The 22,642-nt window shown below is 32.7% G+C and overlaps 2 protein-coding genes across 5 annotated transcripts in view; one reads left to right on the top strand and one right to left on the bottom strand.

Moving 5' to 3' along the window:
* Positions 1-1,421: 1,421 nt before the first annotated feature.
* LOC134728215 (CDP-diacylglycerol--inositol 3-phosphatidyltransferase-like) lies at positions 1,422-13,920 on the bottom strand. Its single transcript, XM_063592734.1, has 6 exons — positions 13,697-13,920; positions 8,565-8,699; positions 5,354-5,507; positions 4,243-4,324; positions 3,113-3,194; positions 1,422-2,155 (listed from the first exon to the last, which is right to left on the bottom strand). The coding sequence occupies exons 1-6, from the start codon at positions 13,734-13,736 to the stop codon at positions 2,007-2,009; spliced, it is 642 nt and encodes a 213-aa protein (XP_063448804.1). The 5' UTR covers positions 13,737-13,920; the 3' UTR covers positions 1,422-2,006.
* An 18-nt stretch (positions 13,921-13,938) lies between these two features.
* Positions 13,939-22,642, top strand: part of LOC134728214 (uncharacterized) — a 35,436-nt gene continuing 26,732 nt past the window's right edge. Inside the window, exons 1-3 of one of the 4 annotated variants that reach the window (XM_063592732.1) lie at positions 13,968-14,128; positions 17,653-17,823; positions 18,542-19,646. In XM_063592732.1, the coding sequence (XP_063448802.1) occupies positions 18,653-19,646 (994 nt within the window). In that variant the 5' untranslated portion in view covers positions 13,968-14,128; positions 17,653-17,823; positions 18,542-18,652. Of the gene's footprint in view, positions 14,129-14,367; positions 14,568-17,652; positions 17,824-18,541; positions 19,647-22,642 lie in introns of those variants that run through there. The other 3 variants (XM_063592733.1, XM_063592729.1, XM_063592730.1) reach the window with 3 other exon arrangements.

Raw genomic sequence — 22,642 nt, 5'->3', positions numbered from 1 at the left:
AAGATGCCACCTTTTACATTCAAAAAAACATTTATAACAATGATGTTTAAATAGCAGTTTGTTCGGAATGTGAAAATGTTACGTTACATCCTCCCCTCAAAAACTAATGTTAAAGCTGATTCCATATACCTGAAAAACATGAGGCTATATAAAGTCAACAGTAGTTCTTAGTACCAGTTTTTTTCTAATCTTAAACCTGATTTTCTGTACTATTCTTGTAATCACACATAAAGTGTTTTGGCATCTTTTCTGAAATAGAAACAGGTATCTAATGAAACTCTAACTTGACAGTGCAAATGAACTTTTCTAAGTAATTTCTTTATGATAAAAGGTTGTGTTCAGAATAAATGCAAAAAGGTTTCAAACTACATTGTACCTACAATTTTATGTTTAGAAATAAATTAAAGATTGTTTTGAACTTATTAAAATTTACAGATCATTGTTTTTAATAATTAACCCAGTAAAATCAGTTTGCAGAGTAAAAAAAGGGGGCAATTTTTCATTTGTTCCATTTCTCAGTACAAGCCAAACAGTTATAAATTTTTCATAGAAAAACCAATCCTTGAATACATGTTAAAATATATATTGATATAGTATGAGCACTTTAAAACTATCCATGCATTTAGATATGAGAAAATTCTTAAAATAAAGTTTATCAACTCAAATTTGTAAATATTTTTAATAAAGTCAGCTATGACAAAAAAACTCATATAAAAAATATTTGCTCATTCAATATTTATAATGTTCCTATTTCAAAAGTACTACAAGGATTTCTAATTAAAAAAAAACGTTCTGCTTTCAACAAGATTCATCATTCATCATACATGTGTTACATAATGGAAATATTCTGTAATTCTCTTAAAACTTTAATTTCCAAAATTATGAGTGTTGCATTAATAACAAGTAATTTCTTAACACATCAGAAAAAATTATAATCAAACCTCAAATATAAATAGCTGATATGAAAACCCATACTCCTGTTTGGGAGTTTTCTATTTTAAGTGACAAGTAATAAATGAAATTAAAATTGCACAGAACTATAAAATTATTGACATAAAAAGCATACAATATATACACAGAAATACAGATGTTACTTTAAAAAAGTTAAAGCTATAAAGATTACACATGAAAGATTTACCTGATTTCTACTTAATTAACAGATTCATAAGATAGATAATTACAAAAATGCACAAAAGTGAAGCTGATGATTTTTAAACAATTGCAATGAGATATTCCAATCTTCTTAAAAATACAAACATGTACAAAATTAAAATTGTTTGAAATTACATTTTCTACATAGTTTTATTATATTGGTTAAAGAATTTTTTTCTATTGAAACAACTTTTTTTATTGGAAGGTTTTTAAAAATAAAAATAATGAGACATGGACTATATAAGAGTGTTGTCATATCTCCCCCCCCCCCCCCCCCTAATATTCATTTTTGTCGTAAATGAATTAGTCTAAACAACATATCTAATTTTTGAGTAAAGTTTCTTCACTATTGTCTATATCTATGACAAAATGGTGCTTGACATAATTTACAGAAGTTCATCTATTCTTCCAACCTATATGTTGACCTCTACATGTCGTTTATGTGACATCGCCATTGCTGTAACCTTGGAAGCAATACCTTAAATCTCCCTTTCATCATTGTGTTTACAAATAAAATATAACTAATTCTAAGGTTAATGTGTGATTTGGCAAGCAACAATATGTTTACAACAGAAGCCATTACACAACATAAGGAAGGACAACCCTCAAAGAGGATCTAACCATTCACATGTACTGTCAATTCAGAAATAATTGCAATGGTTTTATTATTGCGAATAATGTGAATTGTTGAGTATTTCACATTTTGATAACTAAAACATATTTATGCAGATTATCGCAATAACAGATGCACACATTTCTGAATTCACATTTATCTATTTTTAACAAACATATCCATTTCACATTAACAATAAATAAACAACACATTTCTTCTTTGGCTCTAAAGGTTCATTAATTTACTGGTTCTTGTTCCCAGCAACTGTCGCTCTATCTGCCACATCAACAGCGGCCACATTCTGACATGCCACCACTAACTGAAGGATGCTGATACCAGTCTTAATGAGGGCTAATGGAGCAGACAGATACAGGATAATGCTGAATATATCTACAATAGAAACAAATTCACTTTCAAATCAGTAAATACTTCAAATGAACTTTTATATTTAAAGGTAAAATTTCAAAAATCAAATAAAAGCTTGCTAAGGCTTTGCTTGCATATTTAAGAAATGTTTACGGTCAAATTCAATTAATAAAATTTTTTAACTACAGTTAGTGTTAAAAGAATTAAGAGATACTTATGAATATAACAGATAGAACATTAAGAGATTCATATATAAATAACATATCAACTAGCATATCTAAGATATTTCTCAAAGTATGATCAGGCCTTTGTAGTTTTATGACCATGATGACAGAATGTTTTTCCTCTTTGGTAAGCAACCTCTTATCAAAATAATGAACCCAGGATACAAACCCATCACAAATATCTATTTTGTTTCCTGATAGAGCCTCAATGTGTACTTGAGAGTTTTGGCTGCTTACTATTGAACAATAAAGACTTAGGTTTCCAAACACCTTTAAAGTTATCTTCTGTTGACCAGTTTTTGTTGCCAAAACAATTTAACACAGACATTCAAACTTTTATCACTTTTTTTTAAATACAAGTCAGCAGTTTTTTGGATGATGGGCTGTAGGAATGAGCCAGAAAATAAAATTCCAAATGCCTGGGGATGCTCAATTCTAAAAAAAAATATTAATACATATAATAAATCTAAAAGATTATTCTTGCACAGAATACTTACTGAAAGGTCCTGACGTAAAGTGTGTTAAGTATAACATACAATAGAACAGCTCATTAAATACTTACTGAAAGGTCCAGACGTGAAGTGTGTTAAGTATAACATACAATAGAACAGCTCATTAAATACTTACTGAAAGGTCCAGACGTGAAGTGTGTTAAGTATAACATACAATAGAACAGCTCATTAAATACTTACTGAAAGGTCCAGACGTGAAGTGTGTTAAGTATAACATACAATAGAACAGCTCATTAAATACTTACTGAAAGGTCCAGACGTGAAGTGTGTTAAGTATAACATACAATAGAACAACTCATTAGCTGCACACATCACAAATAGAATTTTCTGAAAAATGGCAAGAAAAATGTTATTTCTATTACAGTTTTTATTGAAAAGATTCATACAATGATTTGTAAAAGCTAGTTTTCAACAAATCTAAATTGTTTCTGCACTAGGTATATAAAGGTTAAGTATCTAACAATATACTATTGAAGACGACAACAGCTATATTCACCTAAAACATTTCTTGCAAGTCTTTACTTTTCCGCAAGATTGTGATTTTAGTGTCATAGTTATTGTGATAAACAGTTTAAATCAGAAAACACAAAGAATATAATTTAAACAATCATTTTCACTTTTAAACAGTGCTAAATTCCTTGTGAACATGCTGCATTATGTCATATCTAATATGAGTTTGGCTAGTTTAAATAACTGGTGTTGTTTGCAGACCTTTGACAGTTTCTGTTTAATTTTTTCCACAACTTTTTTTATATTCTAGATAATCAAGAGTCAGACATGTAGTGTCTACTTGTCTATAGTTTACTTTGTTAAACTCTAGATTCATTTTGATTATTTGTGTTGATTGGTTGAGATTGAATCATCTATACACATTGTTTCATCTAATTAAGTGAAAGATTTTGAGGTTATGGGTGTTGTTTTTGTATATAAAAAAGTTCCCCTACCATGAACACACTAAAAGTGACATTAGAATGAAGTTAAGTTTATTGATCTTGATGTTGGTATATATGATGCAAGATTATTCAGTATTTGTCTTGTATAAATTGTAATAATTGTAGATTTGTTTTTTGTAATATTTTATCTATAAATTCAGAAATTTATCTGTGTATTTATTATTGCTAATCACTGTTTATTGGTTTAACTGTGAGGTCTTCTGGGTAATCAAATTGATTGCTAAAAATTCTAATGAAAAAACACTATTGATATGAATTGATTGAAGAAATGAATGCAAGATTTATCATTGCCAAGCAGATATTGTTGCACTTTTTTGCATTTATAAAAACATTGCATAATTTCCGAAATTAACAGTTTTTCCTTCTAGACTTATTTCTTAATGTGATTAGATCGAGGAATCAGCCTTTATTTTGTGCCTTACCCTGTTATGATAATAATGTCTCAGTACAGGATTAGCACCTAGATCTATCATCTTGTGGCTTGTAGCACCCTGCATCAGTGAACTGTAATATAAAAACATTGAACTTAATAATATAATACAGGATTAGCACCTAAATCTATCATCATGTGGCTTGTAGCACACTGCATCAGTGAACTGTAATATAGAAACATCAAACTTATATTATAGGAGATAAATTCATAGAAAAGCATTAATTGTCAAACAAAAAGGGGAGGTAACCTCTGGATCTGCCACTGCATTTGTAGGCCATCATGTCATCGCAAAATCAAAATGATGTAATTAACATCAACTTTTTCAAAATTGTTCTCTTTTAAAAGAAAATTAAGTTAAAATTGTAAAATTAAATTGAGGACTGTCCTAAAATGTGGTAAAAAATACTTCTGTGTTGTATATATCACCCCATGTTGTTTCTTGAACAACAAAACAGCTCTAGAAAATAGAATATGTCCTTTATGCCATAAAGAGTTGGAAGATGAATTCCATTTTATCATAACATGTTCAGAAATTAATAAAACAAGGATCAAAATGTTCGATGAAATTTCTAATATTGTCCCCTGTTTTAATTCCATGAGTGAAGAAAACAAATTTGATTTTATATTCTTGTGAAGAATGTGATATTTTACTTATCATTGTTAACTACATAAGTGAAATGTATAATGAGAGAAACAATTATAATGTCAATATATAAACTGTGTAATGTATATTATAACATATTTTTTGATACATAAGCGTAATATTTTAATTGATAACTTTAAAGAGGAGGCATGCTGTCAAAAATAGTATTATAATTAATACTATTAATCTTTGTTTTTGTTTTTCTTTCAATGCTACATGTTTGTAGTGTTTAATGTCAGACTATCGTTTTGTAATTTTAATATGCCTGCCTGTCTGTTTGTTTGTTTTTGTTGTGTATTTTAGTAACAATCCTATTGTTTGGATTTCAAACTAATAAAATTCTTATTCTTATTCTTATTCTGAACAAGAAATTTTGTGTCTTCTGTACTGAATTTAACTTCTATGTACATTCCATTCTCAATTTTACAATGTATTCTGTATTTTAGATGTTTCTAACCTTTGGACATGGAACCAGTGACTGGTTATATCTATTGACATGGAGATCTGGAAGAACATCATGTAATCTGGATAGAAATGGCATAAAGCTGCTAACAGACACATTGTGGCACATCTATCTATCAACATGTCTAGGAGTGCACCTAACTTGCTTCCTACAATGTAAACATCATAACATGAAGACATATATATCTGACATGAATTTGTTTCTTAATGATCTGTGGTATACATTTATAAATAAAGTTACATGTACTGTAATTACATTTCAATCATACAGATAATATCAGATATGTTCCTTTTTTCATAACTACCATCCCCTTCCCTTTTCACGAATGTGATTGACTTTTTACCAGGATTTGTAATAATAATACTTTGTTAAAAAACCCTATTCTATCTAGCAGGGCACGAAAAAGTTACCCTGTTCTAACCAGTAGGACAAAAAAAAGGACCCTGTTCTAACCAGCAAGGCTTGAAAAAGCTTCCATATTTTGCGGCACACTCGGATCATACCACTAAAAATATAGGAAATACCCCCCCCCCCCCCACCGGGATCACTGTTGCTTTGTCTTTAGTTTTCTATGTTGTGTCTTGTGTACTATTGTACTATTGTTTGTCTGTTTGTCTTTTCCTTTTCCGGCCATGGCGTTGTCAGTTTGTCATTGCTAAGAAAATCAAGTCATTTTGGTAGATATTCAAGGAAGGAGTATCACTACCCTTAAATAACCTGTGGTGATCCTTGTATCAAGGACACATTTTTATGGATATTAAATATATATATACAGTACGGGTAGGGACTTATTTTTATTGAAGTCTTAATCCGTCTAGTCGGATATGAATAATCGGACATTTTTAGGCCAAAATAAATAATAGGTTTGTTTGCCCAAACGCTACCTACCCAGAAAAAAGCTGCCTACTCAAATTCTTTTATTGTCCTGATTTGAAGAAGTTTTTTTTTAATCAAATATGCATGAAGAATAATAAACATCTGATACTTCAATTTCTTTTTTTGAAAAAAAAAAAGAAAATGCCTACCTACCTACCCACTGTCTCAACCTTTGGGTAGGGTTTGGGCAAACCAAAATATTTTTAAGTGTGGCCTTATGGTAGGTAGTATAGTCATTAATCAACAAATCCTGGTGTGATTGGCAATATATTTGTCCTTTCATCTTAATCCGTGCTACTAGAATTACGGTTCACTGATTTCAGAATCAGGTTACCTGTAATTTTAACCTCTCAGTCAAAAATATTTTTACAGGTGAAGTACTGCAGAAAATTTTGTTAAAATAAAAATAGCCTATTTGTTTAATTATGGTTTTTATATTTCAACTGCTATTTATTTTCTAATTTGTTCCTCAAAATTATTTTTGTTCTATGTTCCTTGTTGTTTATTTTTTGTTATTTTTTTGCATCTTTTTCTTATTTGTTTGCATACAATTTCAAACATAAATATTTTTACATGTATTCTATTTCTGGAAGCTTACGGTTATTTTTGTTTTACTCGTAAATCCATTGATTAGCAGAATGCTGTCTCAAGGGTTAGTTTGACGTGGCCAAATGCAAAATATTTCTATAATATGTATCTAATATTCAGTATGTGTTGGGTCAGTTCCGAGATAAAAAAAATAATTACAGTGAGCAATACTTGTATATTATTTAGTAGCTTGCTGATTCTTTGTAGTTTTTACTTTCTACTGTAAACATTTTATTGTCTGAAACTTCAAAGTTGGAGATGTATAACTAAAATAGATGCAAATAATTAGAAGATATTGATTCTTCCCGGACATAAGTTTATTTTAAGATTTCCGTGTTTGTTCATTATGCTTAATTTATATAATTGATCTGCATTTGGGGGTAGGGGGTAAATAGGGTCCGGATCTCAAAATGCCGGGCTTAAAAATCCAAAGTCCCAAGGTCCCGAATTCAAATAAATCAAAATCCCGACATCGCGAAAAAAAGAATTCCCAGATCCCGAAAGTGTTAATCCCGAAATCCCGAACTTAAATTAATTGCATAATATTAATTTATGCACAATCCATGTACAAAAGGGAACTTGTATGTTATATATTTTTAACAGCAATCTGTTTAAGAAAAATTTGCCGTGATAAGATAATTCCATGATACACATATTAGTGATCAACAGCGTGTGCACGTGGTTGAACTTTAATTTGACTCCACTCACAATATTATTGAATGCTAATAAAAGATATTAAGATCGATTTTGTCCACTGCACGATATTTTTATATGGCGGGAAATGTCGTAACAGTAAACTCAGGTGACCTTACTGAACGACTGTGGGAATATCCATTCATGATTAAATTTGATGTGGAATGATTGACAGTATTGTGCGTTAGTTTTGAGGCTCTTGATCGATTGACAAGAATAGAAATTTAATCGATTTACATACATGTAAAATCAAAACAAAATTTAGTCTTCTGTTTTATTTTTATCAGTCATTTCCCGGATTCAAATTTAAATAAACTTCGGAAATAATACAACATCGATTTAAAAATTCTTCCGGACTGCGAGCTATAAAATGACTAGAAGTACGACGAAAAAGTAAAGACAGATGATCATGACTAGTTCGATTAGCCTTCAACCTTTTGGGGTATAAATGTGCATTTATTCAATAAACTATATAAGATTAAATTTTGATTTTCGTGTATCGATTCGTAAAATATATTATAATAAAAACACCGGCGATTTTCATAAAATAGTCGAGACGTGAAAATAGAGAGGCAATATCTCGAGTGTCAACAATTGTAAAATAAAAAATAGGAATCAAAATATGATCACGGCGTTATAAATATTGTTATTAAAGAAACCAATTGTTTGACTTTCAAAGAGATTAACAGGAAATATGTCAAAATAGAAAGCACGAGTGATCTGTCTGACCAAAATGTTTTACTTGCGAGAAATGATTGACAGGTTTGAATTGATGTAGAGGCTCCGACGGGGAAAGTTGTATCAAAAGGAAAATAATTTTATTCGCAATGCCTATACATATTTTATAAATACGATATGTTGGCATTATACTTAAAATTGTGTTTCTAATAATAACATATAAAGGAACAGGACGTTAAAAGGGAGAAATAATATAACCATCAACGAAAACTCGTATAATTTACGGGATTGATGTCTCAAAAATTTGATTTAAACTTCGATTGAAAACAGTCTTGTAAGATGAAGTGTTATTTATCTGATTTCACTGTACCTTGATTTAACATTCTTGCTGCATGACCATCAATGGCATCTAAAAGTCCACTTAACAAATACCAGAAAGTAGTCAACATATAATCTGTTCTCATATAATAAAATGACAGCAAAGCTGTTATCACTCTGAAATAATCTGAAATACAGTATAAATATAGCAATTAATATCAATTCAGATTCAATTCATAATCAAATCATTTACAAAATGTATGCAAATCTGATGTACAGTAGTTGTCATTTGTTTATGTAATATATACGTGTTTCTCGTTTCTCGTTTTGTTTATATAGATTAGACCGTTGGTTTTCCCGTTTGAATGGTTTTACACTAGTAATTTTGAGGCCCTTTATAGCTTGTTGTTCGGTGTGAGCCAAGGCTCCTTGTTGAAGGCCGTACTTTAACCTATAATGGTTTACTTTTTAAATTGTTATTTGGAAGGAGGGTTGTCTCATTGGCACTCACACCATATCTTCCTATATCTATATGTAGTAATTGCAATAGTTGTTGTTTCTGTACAACACATTTTCATACTCAGGTAGCAAAAAATTTAATTGAAATAAATTCTGCTTAGAAAAACAATATCAGGCAAAGTCTTCTCCTAAATAAATTCTTGCATAAATTATCTATTGAATAGGTCAGCCTCCAGACCAGAGAAAACTGACCTTAAACTTAAAAGAGAGATGACCTTTGAATTAGGGTTCAAAATGCATAGGTATTACAACAGAATGACAAGAAAGACAGTTACCTGAAAAGGCAAGGTTTCACATAATAGATGGTTGTTTAACATAATATCCTTTAGAGGCTAAAAATACAATTGGGTCAATATCCCTAAATGCACCTGGAAATGAGGAACTCAAAAGTTGTGTGTAAACAAAAAATCTCAGTTGTGCTATTGGACATGTTTATACTTTTTACAGATGACTGAGCTTAACCATATGACCATTTGTGGTGATTAGGAAAGTAGAGGAACATAGAATAAATGTGTAAAAACTATGGAGCTATTAAATGATTATGATGGAGGTATTTTAAAAACATGTTCAAAGTATTAAATTTTTTAAAGAACTTATTTTGACAAAAAAGGGATTTTTTTCCACAAGAAGCTGCATCACAAAAGGATGTTTGGGATAGGCTTATTTACCGAAAAAGTAATCTCACTTTGTACCCCACAGCACAAACAACATTTTCCAAACATTGCTAAAAGACAAAAATTTAAATATATAAGGTTTTAAAAGGGCACTAGCTACAAGAGATATAAAAAATCAGAAGTATGATTTTTTTTGGTTCAATCATTAAAAAGTGAAATAGTGAAATAATAAATTGCTTTTATCAGCTAAAATGGTTCAATTTTGTCATATTAAACTGATAAAAATTGAAAATGACTTATTCGACCTCATTAAATCCATATTCATGTGAACTCAAGTTTAGCCCTGTAGAAAGTGATAGGATAACGCATGCATTGTCTGTGTATGGGTATTTATAGGAAAAGAATGTCAACATTGAAAGTGAAACAAAGGTATATAATTTGATGAACTAATTTGATCCACACAAAAATATTCTTTTACAGGTAAAAACGACAATAAACATAATTTTTTAAATCTATAATACAAAATTTAATGGGCCTATAAAAATCCAATTGCATGAGTTGCTTAATCTATTTACAAATGTATATTGATGTTTATGTTTACATCACTTATATGGTCATAAAAGGTCAACTAGATAGTTAATTAGATGGCTACATTTTAAACAAAACCAAGCTACATCTTATTGAGACCATGTCTTGTAGATTGTTTACTTTATACTTTTGATAGTTTGGAAAAATGTTTTATGTTGTTATAAATAAAATATGAGAAATTGAGTCAAATCAGTAAACATGAATTTGGCAGCTAGTGCTCCTTTAAAAACCTAAAATGATGGCGACACAATTATAAGGATGGACAGATCTTTGGTTAAGACAGGTTTTGGAATCGGGTAGTTCAGTCACCCAAAATGTGTAAGGGAAAAAACAGACCCAACACTCTTCTAACAGATTAACAACCAAATATACATGTAGTGGCAATACTGCTAATACAGCAATAGGCAATACCAAAACTCTGAGGATGAAAAGACCAGAGGTGAATAAAAATTTAAAATAACATTTCAAGATGTCAAAATAATTGGACTAGACTAGAGTCATGAGATGAACTGACTAGCCTTTAGATAGAATAAAAACAGTATAAGACTACACTTGCATGTAGACTGAAATCTTAGAACGCAATACCAATTTCATTTTTAATAATTCCTTAGATATAAAAAAACGTTACTTGATGATAGTGTTTCTTTGTTTCCATTGCATATGACGTCATAACTTGAATAACGTCACAACTAAAAACCATGAAAACAAAACCCAATTCTGAAACATTACGGTATTTCCGTTTCTTTTTTTTAACAAATAATTAAGTTACAAAAAATAATTCGTACAGACTTCGTACCCATTTACAGGTAATGCTTGCCAGGGGCGTAGCTAGAAAGAATGAAGTGCAAGCAACTACCGAGGAGCGAGGCGAAAAATTTTGGGGATTCTTTTATGCAGAAAAATGTTTTTTTTCGGTTTTCGGTCATACGTCATAGGACGGTTATAAAAGAGGCGCTATATGTAGTCAGGACTTATAAAAAAAATATGATTGTAACACTATTGATAAATCTTCTGAATAGAGTAATACTTAAACAAAACATATTTTTGATACAGAATTTACTCAAAATCTTCAAAAATATTCTCTTCGGGTCTAGACAGAAACAAACAGCTCTTTTCAATATTCACACTGAATGAATATGCAGTAACTGCATTGTTCATTGTTCAAGGATCGTACATTTGTCTAATTTTGTTTTCAACATACGTAGTACACTGATATATCTCTATGGTGATTGGCTCCGGTAGTCTGTCGACCACATCACCTCGGCATATTTTCAATTATATCGAAGGGACCTGATAATTTCAATGCAGATTGGTACATCTCATTCCAAACTGCTAAACCGTACACTGTAAAATGTGCTCCAAAACTTCATGTCTTAGACTGAATATTACAAATTCAAATCTTGTAAAAGATACAAGTTACTGTCCGATTTTGCCATCAATTCCAATAAAACTTTTATTTTGAAACCAAATGCCGTTATTCAATGATATTTCATCAATTAAAAAAGTGACAACATAGATGTTTCCTTTAACATTCAATTTATAAGTTTTTATTTTGCCATTATTTTTTTTGGCATGCCGAATCGATGTGCACGCAACTGCGTGTTGGCGTATAGGGAGCTACGCGCCTGCTTGCCTCATATTATATATCAACAAAATCATATACGACAATCCAAGATGACGGGTAAGTTGAAGCCTTTAGCTGATGTAACAACCTGAAGATAAAGTGATAAAGGTATAAAATATATGAGAAACAGCTTAAACTCCTAGACCCAACAAAAGCAAACGGTCCTGACAAAATACCAACTAGAGTTTTGAAAGAAGCACACTGTGAAATTGCACCATTCCTCACAAAAATCTTTGAACAGTCATATGAAAAAGGAGAAGTTCCTGAAGATTGGCGACAAGCAAACATCACAGCCATCTACAAAAAGGGGGACAGAAGTCAAGCAGTAAACTACCGCCCCGTATCGTTAACCACCATATGTTGTAAAGTCATGGAACACATTATCTACAAGCACATCATGGAACATCTTGAAGAACATCTCGTCCTATCCGACTTTCAACACGGATTTAGACGTAACCGATCATGCGAAACACAACTCATTAACACCATAGAAACAGTGGCAAGAGAACTGGACATTCGAGGACAAATAGACATGCTTATCCTTGATTTTTCGAAAGCGTTCGACACAGTTCCCCACCAAAGACTTCTAAAGAAAATGGCACACTATGGGATAACATACAACACTCTACTATGGATTTCTGCATGGCTCACTCACCGACACCAGAGAGTATGTCTAGATGGAGAAACCAGTGAGAACAAACCAGTACGATCAGGAGTTCCACAGGGTACAGTATTAGGACCACTTTGTTTCTTGATATACATCAACGATATGGGAGAAACAATATCATCAAAATCAACCCTACGTCTATTTGCTGACGACTCGCTACTATATCGATCCATCAAGGGTAGTGAGGACAGCTTACAACTACAAAAAGATCTAACAGAACTGACTAAATGGGCAGAGAAGTGGCAAATGACATTCCACCCAGCTAAATGCTACACACTGAGGGTAACAAGAAAGAAAAATCCAACAATAAGAGAGTATGAAATGATGGGACAACAACTAACCACAGTACACCAATATCCATACCTTGGAGTCGAGTTGTCAGAAGACCTCAGTTGGGATCCACACATCAAGAAGGTAATCACAAAATCAAATCGAGTACTAGGTTTCCTAAGACGTAATATCTCGAAGTGTCCACATGACATCAAAGCGCAGGCCTATACATCGCTAGTGCGCCCACATCTCGAGTATGCCTCTGCAGTATGGGATCCGTATCGAAAACATCACATAGACTCCCTAGAAATGGTACAAAGAAGAGCTGCCAGATTTGCGACATCAACATACAGTCGAGAACCAGGGACAGTCACCAACATCATGAAAACCCTAGAATGGCAAACATTAGAAACTAGACGGAAATCCAGTAGACTATGCATGTTCTACAAAGCAACACACGGAAAGGCGGCAGTCAATATACCATCTTACGTGAGAAGACCATCTACCTCAACAAGACAATACCATCCAGAAAAATTCACTCAGATCAGTACTTCCATAGATGCCTACAAATACAGCTACATACCACGCACCATCACCGACTGGAACAGTCTGCCTCCTGAAGCCTTCCAAGCCACATCGTTGGAATGCTTCAAGGAGCAACTTCGGAGACTGCAGCTGTAAACTGAAACCACCTGTTTTTATCCAATTTTAATTGCACTTGTAAATACTGAGCACGCAGGTTGACGTTTGCACAGCAGTATCTGCGTTATGGATTTCCACTGCAGATCAATAGTATAGATGTAGATGTAGATGTATATAAAATATTAAAGTGGATGTGGTAAAATTGCTTATGAGACTACTCTATACCAAAGATCAAATGAGATAGAAATTTCTATGCATACCAATTATGTTAGGGATAAACAAAAATATGTTTTCTGCCATCTTGTTTTGCTGCAGTGACGCTCTTTCTATAAATATTTCTGACTGTCTAAATCTGACATGCAAAATCCTGATCAATTTCCAAAGCAGACGAAGAATTCAGTGTCATAAATATTCTCTACTGCTAATTAAAAACACAGTATCGAAAAAACACTCTGAAGACCAATTTCGTGTCAAAGGTCATTTATTTCTCGTTACTTACGAGACTTTCTCTTGGAGACGAAAAATCGGAATTTTCAAGATGGCTTCGAGGTAAAATGGAAAGCGACGCCGAAAATGCAAAAGAAATAGAAACTTATTCCTTTTTGCTTGGTTCTGCAATTAGAAATGAAGACACGAACCAGTTTTTGAGCATTTATGACTCTATTTTACCGTCTGGCTTGTCTGAGAAACAGGTATTCTATTCGTATCGATGTCAGGGCCACATTTGTTTTGAAGAATTTCGGCATGTTTTTCACGTTTATTTAGTATGTCAGTTGTGTTCGCAGTAGCTTTTGAAAACAGTACTTCTTAAAATCATTTACAATCATTATTTCATTAGAAATAAAACTCGTTCAAGCCGCTTAGTGAACTTATGGGGTGTTTTACTATGCGATTCTTTCGAAATATTTGTGTAGGCTTTTGACCTTGGTAATTTGCATCTACTAAATATTCATGAGTAATGGTCGTCTCCCAGTAGAGTAGTGTGTCGCTGCCCCTAATGACGTGTCTGTGATTATGTTACAGCAAGAATTCCCTAATGTAGTCTTCCTCAAAAGCAACACTAAATTTTTTATTATCAAACCATAGTTAGATGACCTAAGATGGCACTAAAATGAAAAGTTGTAAACACAGGTAGGCGGCAGAGAAACCAACATGTCTGCACTTATGTGTGCTAAATATGGAGTAGGTAGGGGACATTACACAGGATGACATTACTATTTTCTTATTTCTTATAGATTTTTAGGCAGACAATCATTGTCATGGCAACCCTTTAAACACTGCTAATAGGGTTAAAACAATTTGGCATTAAAAAATTCTTTATTTTCTGTGTGGTTGGCAAATAGTGACATGGTGAAAAGGGGGACATAAGATACACATATATCTTGTGGAGAATGGTACATGTTTGAATTTATTTTTACCTTTATTATGAAACGTTAAGGAGGACATAAGATACACATATCTGGTGGAGAATGATGCATCAAAGGCTATTAGCCAAACTCGAAAGTTATGGTATTGATGGTCCAATACTAGATTGGCTCAACATGTTCCTGACAAAACGATCCATGAGAGTCTTAGTGGATGGCGAAAATTCTGACTCTGTAGGGGTAGCATCAGGAGTTCCTCAAGGCACGGTATTAGGACCGCTGCTGTTCCTATGTCATATTAATGACTTACCCGAAACTGTTAAATCTCAAGTCAGATTATTCGCAGATGATTGCCTACTGTATAGGAAAGTCCAAACACAACAGGACCACCAACTACTACAAAACGACCTTGTATCGTTGGAAGAATGGGCCACAAAATGGGGTATGAGATTCAATGCCAAAAAATGTTACGTGATGAGTGTCAACAACAAATCATCTCATTTTTATAAACTGGACAATCAGATACTGCAACAGGTACAACAAAATCCGTATCTCGGTGTAATTATCTCAGATGATCTGAGGTGGGGCGCCCACATCGCTAAAACCGTGAAGAAAGCCAACTCAACTCTAGGCTTCTTGCGACGAAACCTCCGCCACTGTCCAAAGGATTGTAGGAAACAGGCATATATAGGACTTATCCGTTCACTTTTAGAATATGCGTCCATAGTCTGGGACCCTTACTTGATGAAGGATATTAATGCACTTGAAAAAGTACAGAGACAAGCAGTGCGTTTCATTAGTGGGGATTACACAAGCAGAGAGGAAGGTAGCATAAGGAGACTTATGATTGAACTAAAACTTCCAACACTGGAAAACAGACGTCGTCACAGTAGACTTACTTTTCTCTACAAGGTGGCCGGGGAGTTGGTACCAGCTATACCGCAAGACTCAGTATTAGTCAAAGAGAGACCAAAACGACAAGTTAAACCAAAACAATTTAGTGACTATAAAACAACAAACATTGTAGACAAATTTGCTCAAAACAACAGCCGCTGCTTTAAAATTCCACCTAGCAAATCAGAACAATACAAACAGTCATTCTTTGTAAGAACAATACCTGATTGGAATAGACTACCAGACAATCTCGTGTGTGCTAAGACAATTGAGAGCTTTAAAACTTCGGTTGCTCTCACAACGTTGGACTAATTTTCCAGCGCCTCTCTCCCGTTGCCATTGATGCCATATCCTGGCCCTGCAACGTATTTATTCAGATTCAGATTCAGATTCAGCATGTTGGAATTTGTTTTTGCCTTCATTCTGAACCATTCCCAAGTAGTTTACAATGTCAGTGGTGTGCTAATGAATAAACCTGACTCATGCGGTCAGCACTAGCTCTATCTAGTTACATGTATATATACAATGTATTCCCAACTTGAACAAGTACATTTGATCATTTTTACAAGATTAAGGATAGGACTCTTCATCAAATCTTAGATGCAAATTGATATCAAATTCTGATTAAAAAATATCATTCTGATGCTGCGTTCACCTGGCATGCATGTACATGTACACAAAAAAAGTATTCTTCTGAGAAAGTGATTATTGTTGGTAACTTTTGTAAATGCTGTAAATTTTGAGATCTTCACTTGCACTGTCATCACTAATGTCAAATATTTAAGCTTGTTTTTAATCATTACCAGTCTGCTGTTTAGTGAAAGTCATATTTGTTCCATGATCACTCCCCACAGAAGTTGACTTTTAAAATGTACATGGAGATAATGTTAGAAATTTTTAATGCAACTACACAGTGCAATTGCAGTGAAAAATTGTGATGAAATTGGTTAACATTTAGCATACATGTAGAAGAAAGATAAAAAGTATAAACTGATTCTCAATATTTGTTTTAAAAATTTTAATTTAGAAATGGAAGCACATGGAAAAAAAATCAGACATATTATACATTTTTTAACCCTGGCCGTAAAACTGACTGAAGGACATTCCTACATCCTTTGTAATAATTGAAATAAACATGATCTAAACTAGACCAAGTATGTTTCTTTGCTGAAAATAAAATGTACATCTTGCCTGGATATAAATGTTTGTTTCAAAATTCACTTAGTATATATATATGTAAAGTGAAAACAATCTTAACCTCCCATGCCTGCCTAAAACTTGAATCACTATCCTTATGAATGTGTTCAGACATTGATGCTCAATATAACTTGAATTATATTTCATTGTTGTATTTTGTTTCTAGATTTTCACAGTGTCACAGTTGATTTTTTTCCAATGAAGAAAGGTGTTATTCAACTGTGGTTGACATTTCATCCAAACAATTATTGAAACCTTTGCCGATTTATCATCATTTTATCAACAAAAGTGCATGTACAGATGTACAAATGCAATAAATGTAGACCAAAAGTATTTAGGATTTTTTGTTAGTTTTTATCAAATTTATATCATTATAAGCTTATGGATAATTCAAACTTTTCAAAAAAATATATATTACTCTATAGACTAGTTAATACACAGGAGGTTTTACAAAATAAACAATATTTAAATTTAAATGTTCTCATATATTAATTATTATTTATTTATGATCTACATGTATTTTTCATGAAAATATTAATGGTCAAATGAATGTAGAGAGAAAAAACCCAAAGAAAAATTACTTTAATTCAATGACTTTCAAGTTTAAGCTAACATGGCTAATACTGGTGTATGTATATGGACAGTTCATATAAATTATACTAGTCTATATCACTACCACGACTATGCTAGTTCATGTACTATTGTTTCCTACATGTATGCATGATAGTCATTTTCAAATTTCTGACCTTTTCCAATTTTAGAATTTTTAACTAAAGGGAAACAACACCTAGGATAGGTAGGGCAAACTGTATCCCTGTCTATACAAAGTAAGTGGAGTGAGCTTGGTGAATTGGGTTGTTGTCAGGGTTCTCACTAATGAGCCAAATCCATTAGTCCTGGACTGAAAATCTGATCTCATTATTTTTGAACTGGTGAGTCCATACATCCATTAAACTGTCAAATTTTCTGTATAGTTATAACCTATTTAGAAACTGATATGACAAACATAAGAGAAGAACATTATAGGAGAAATATTTATGGTTGATAGTACTTAACAAATGACAAGCACATGCTGATGCTCTATAAGTTTTTTGGTGAATTTTGAAGAATCTAAAAGAAAAATCTCTTTAAAATTAAGACATGGTTTTAGGCACTATGCTGCCAATTGCAATACTACCATATGTGGGGTCACTCCAGATTCCAAGAACCTTTGAATCTCTTCCACCATTTTTCACATTATTCATTTTGGACAATTAGCTGCCTCACAGCACCAACTGTGCTAAAATTGGATATAAACTGGTTATTTTTATCAGTTTAGAATTTTCCTCTCATGTTATTGAATTCCTGAATTATTATTAATCAGTATCCAAATTAATTGAAACATTCTGATAATGATTTCTGGTAAATGTACATGAGGTAATTGCCACATATTTTGCAAGGAAGCATATATATAACGACATCAAGAAAAGCATTTTTAGAAACGCAATACTTCTTTTTAACAATGTTTAAGAACCATCCTTATTTGGAACATTAAGGGTATTGGAGAAACACAACTTCTCTTTTTGTTTTTATTCAACCAGGAAAAGGTTAACAGACTGTTCTGTAGGGGTTGATTTTCTATATATAGTAACAGTTGATTATTTATTGCAGGTTGATATCGTCAAGCAAAAGGCTCGTGCTATAGCAGATCTTACAGAGGAGGATTTCACAGGTCTGGTGAGCAAGGCAAGAGATTTTAGTCTGGCTCAGGACAGAGACAAGATGTCCCACAGGGACCAAAGGTCTACACACTTCACAAATAGACATCAAATATACCAGGAAGATGATTCTGATGATCCTGCATCTGAATCTTCATATTTTCGTGTGAATAAGGATGTCATTATTGACATTCCATCCTTTCCTGATGAGGAGAAACGTACTGACAATGACTCAGGAATCTATAATTCTAGTAAGGCAACAACCAGTCTGTGTAGTAACTCCGATCAGGAGGAAAGCGAAGGGGAGGAAAGGGCAGCCAGTTTCGATTACTTCCCCTCAGCAACTAAAGTAACACCAATGTATCATAATGAATATGACGAGGCATATGATGTAGAGTCTGACAAAGCATCACAAAATGACATTGAGTCTCCGCGCAGTGATAAATCTGGAAACAAAGAGAGTGATCAAGACTTTTATCCCGGTACAGAAATGGAAACGTTTCGTACCTACAGTCGGGGACAGGACGATTTTGAAACCAGTGAAGACAGTGATGATGAGGTCAAGTTTGCTCCTCATCGCACATTATACAATGAAAGGAGGAGTCGTAATTATTACACTCCCATGACTCAGGAAAGCACAGAAGAATATGGTGAAATGACATCGTCAACCTTTTCTTTTGACAAAAGCCGTAAGGCACTTAAAGACAACTCTGCTTCCTCTTTGAGACGGGTAGATGATCACATTCACTTCCCATTAAGTAGTCCAACTCCTAGTCGCTACAGTAACTTTACTAGATATGATAAAAGTAAAAGCACTGGGGTACAAGTAGAAAAATCTGTGTATTCTCGTCATCATGACGATATGTTCAGTGGGGAGAAGGACCCTCCTTTTGGTCATGGTAAAGACCAAGTAGACAAAGTGGGTAAATCAATCTGTTCTTTGTTAACAAACAGTTGCTCCTCAGTTGATGATATGCCTGAAGGAAGACCTATAGCACAAAGTCTGGACTTGGCTGATGATGGGAGGAGAAAGAAAAAGAAAAAGAGAGGATCAAAGGGTTTGTATATTACTTAAATCTTTTTCCAAAACCGGGTTAAGAATTTCATGAAATTATCTCTTATATATATTCAATATACATGTTTGTGTTCTCTTTAATTTATACCTGTCCAAATCAATTATAAACTTTTATAACAACTAAAATTTTTAAATAGTCTGAGAAAAAAAGCCACACGCTTTCCTGGTAGTGTTGCATGTATTTATTAAGTTAATACTAAATTATTAACAGATATTAATAAATAAACCACCCTATAACTTTAAGTCTAAAAATGTCTAAAAAGCATACATGTACAAGTAGCAATTCATCCCCAGTTTTCAAATGTTTCTAGGATTTTATACATTTGTAGCTACTGAGTAGAACCACAATTCTTTAAGCTAATGAATAATAATGAAGAATTGACAGCCTCTCATATAGTTAGAGTTACCTCCCCTTTGCCATGTTTTCTGATATGTTGATAAATTGTGAAAAAATTCATCTATGTCTACATGTTTAATATATACATGAAAAGTCTTGAATATTCCTCACCAATGACAATCATACAATATTGTATAATTAAATGATTAGTCAAGACAATCAATATATTTAAAAAAAAAAAAAAAGAAGAAATAATTATTATATACAATGTACGGTGTATGTACATGAATTCGAAAAAGAGAAGTCTAAATAGGGGAGGCAATCATTTGACATTATAATTATTTCTTTTCTTTGTCATGTTCATACATCAATCATGTCCATGTGTATGATATAGAATCTGCTTGTTTAAAATTTCTCGATCTTGTGAGTTGTGTTATTTGTTAAAACTTAATATGCATAATTTACCTTGGTACCTACTTGAGATGACGTTTGTGTTTTAGCATGTTTAGGTAAGTTTAAAGGGAACTACGTATACACACTGTATTTGTAATGCCAATACTATTTGTTTGCAGTTTATAGTTAGCATTGCAATTTCTCATTTCCATAGATATTATTTGGCCCTGAGCCTTCAGTCCGAGTCATGATTCATTGACTTGCAATCTTGCATAGTGATAATCCTGGTACATGTACCTTTGATAACTATTAACATTGTTTACATATTGACATTTTAATTTCAACATTTGCACTTTAATTTTAACTAATAACTATTGAGGCAAATCTTTGTGTCAATCATTTATTAAAAAATCAGAAATTTCAATCATTAAAAAATCTGTAACATCTTTTTGTGCTAAAGTCGTAAAGATAAGATTTCATTAAAAATTGAAACATGGGTACGATTTTTGTATGCTAAAATTGTTATATCCAAAATGATTTCTTGTGTTAAAAAGTACGTACATGTACATGTATTATAACATGTACATGATGTACATCAGGGACTGCTGCAAATGTTGATCATACTTGTATGTGTATTACATGTATTAACCAAACAATGTCATAGTAATTTACACCTTCGAAGTCTTCTGTACACACAGATTAGATTTTTACATCACTGGAGTAATAACTATGCACCTACATGTACATGTAGCTTGTAAAGACAGAGGTGTGAACCACTGATTAGCACCTCTATCTAAACCTCTTCACCAGGTTCAATCCTCATAAATATGAGTTTCACTATTGCATGGTAACATGTGTAGCTAGGGAAGTGTAACATAAATGTACCTTTGGTTGTCACTAAAGCTTTATAATTAGCTCTTGCCTATAAGTATTACATACACAGTGTCAGGGGCTTTAATAAGTATGATTTCAAAGTTCAAACGGCTGCAATTCTAGGGTAATCTGTCTAACGTTTAGATTATCCCAAAAAATAATTAATGTAATAAAGTACAGAAAAAAGGGTATTTAAGTAATTTAACTCCATTTGAAGCTAAATTTAAAAAAGAGTTTCACAACGAGATTTGAGGAATTATGGTAAAAAGTTAAGGCTCCTCCTGATCCACTTATAATTATTTGAATACATTGTATTTTGAAACTTCCTCAGGATCTTACCAGTAACAGACTGCACTGCATCTATTCTGCTGCTTAACATACATGTAGTCTCTTGTTAGGAATTTTCAGATTTGTCATACACCACTACTTCCTATGAACATAATGAGTGGGGGTGTGCCAATCACATTCATATCCAGACAATTATATCCAACAATAAAAACATGACAAACAAGAATGTGTCCCCAGTACACAGATGCCCCACTCGCACTATCATTTTCTATGTTCAGTGGAGTGAGTGGACCATATAATTGGGGTAAAAACTCTTATTTGGCATTAAAATTAGAAAGATCAGATCATAAGAAACATGTGTACTAAGATTCAAGTTGATTGGACTTCAACTTCATCAAAAACTAGTACTACCTTGACCAAAAACTTAAACCTGAAGATGGGCGAACAGACATACAAATGTACGGACGAACGAACAGACAGACAGGTAAATGGATATACAGACCAGAAAATGCCCCTCTGCTATTGTAGGTGGGGCATAAAAATATATTTATTTACATCATTAATTGTCACTTTTGATAGACCGGTATACAAATGTTGATTAGAAATTCAAAATATTTCCATCTGGAGGTCAACTTTTAAAATGGGCTGACTGGAGGTCATAGAGGTCAAGTTCACATTTAAACTTTGAGAAGATAATTGAAATGAAATGTCCACAAATTTACACAATCAATGGGGATATGTTTGTACAATTTACTTGTCAATTGTTGTCCAAAACCTTGTGTGTTTGACAATTGTCTTACATGAGCTAGAGAGGCTAATAGGGGGCTTTACATAAAAAAAAAAGACAACATTCTTTTTGACTTTACCAATGTATGATAATTTGGTACAGAATGACAAATATTTTATAGACATACTCGTATAAAATACAAATTATGGTGGTAACCGAAAAAAATATAATGCACAATGGCTTAATAAGTAAATGGTCTTTAAGAAAACAGGAAACAGGTCAAATCTGAGTATATCCTAACAAATTAAAGTTTAGCTTTTATCTTCCTGTTGAACAGGAAGTTTTACATATGAAAGACACA

The sequence above is a fragment of the Mytilus trossulus genome, chromosome 8 (assembly GCF_036588685.1).
Source record: "Mytilus trossulus isolate FHL-02 chromosome 8, PNRI_Mtr1.1.1.hap1, whole genome shotgun sequence".
NCBI classification, from domain to species: Eukaryota; Metazoa; Mollusca; class Bivalvia; order Mytilida; family Mytilidae; genus Mytilus; species Mytilus trossulus.
This window is presented reverse-complemented; position numbering and strand designations above follow the sequence as displayed.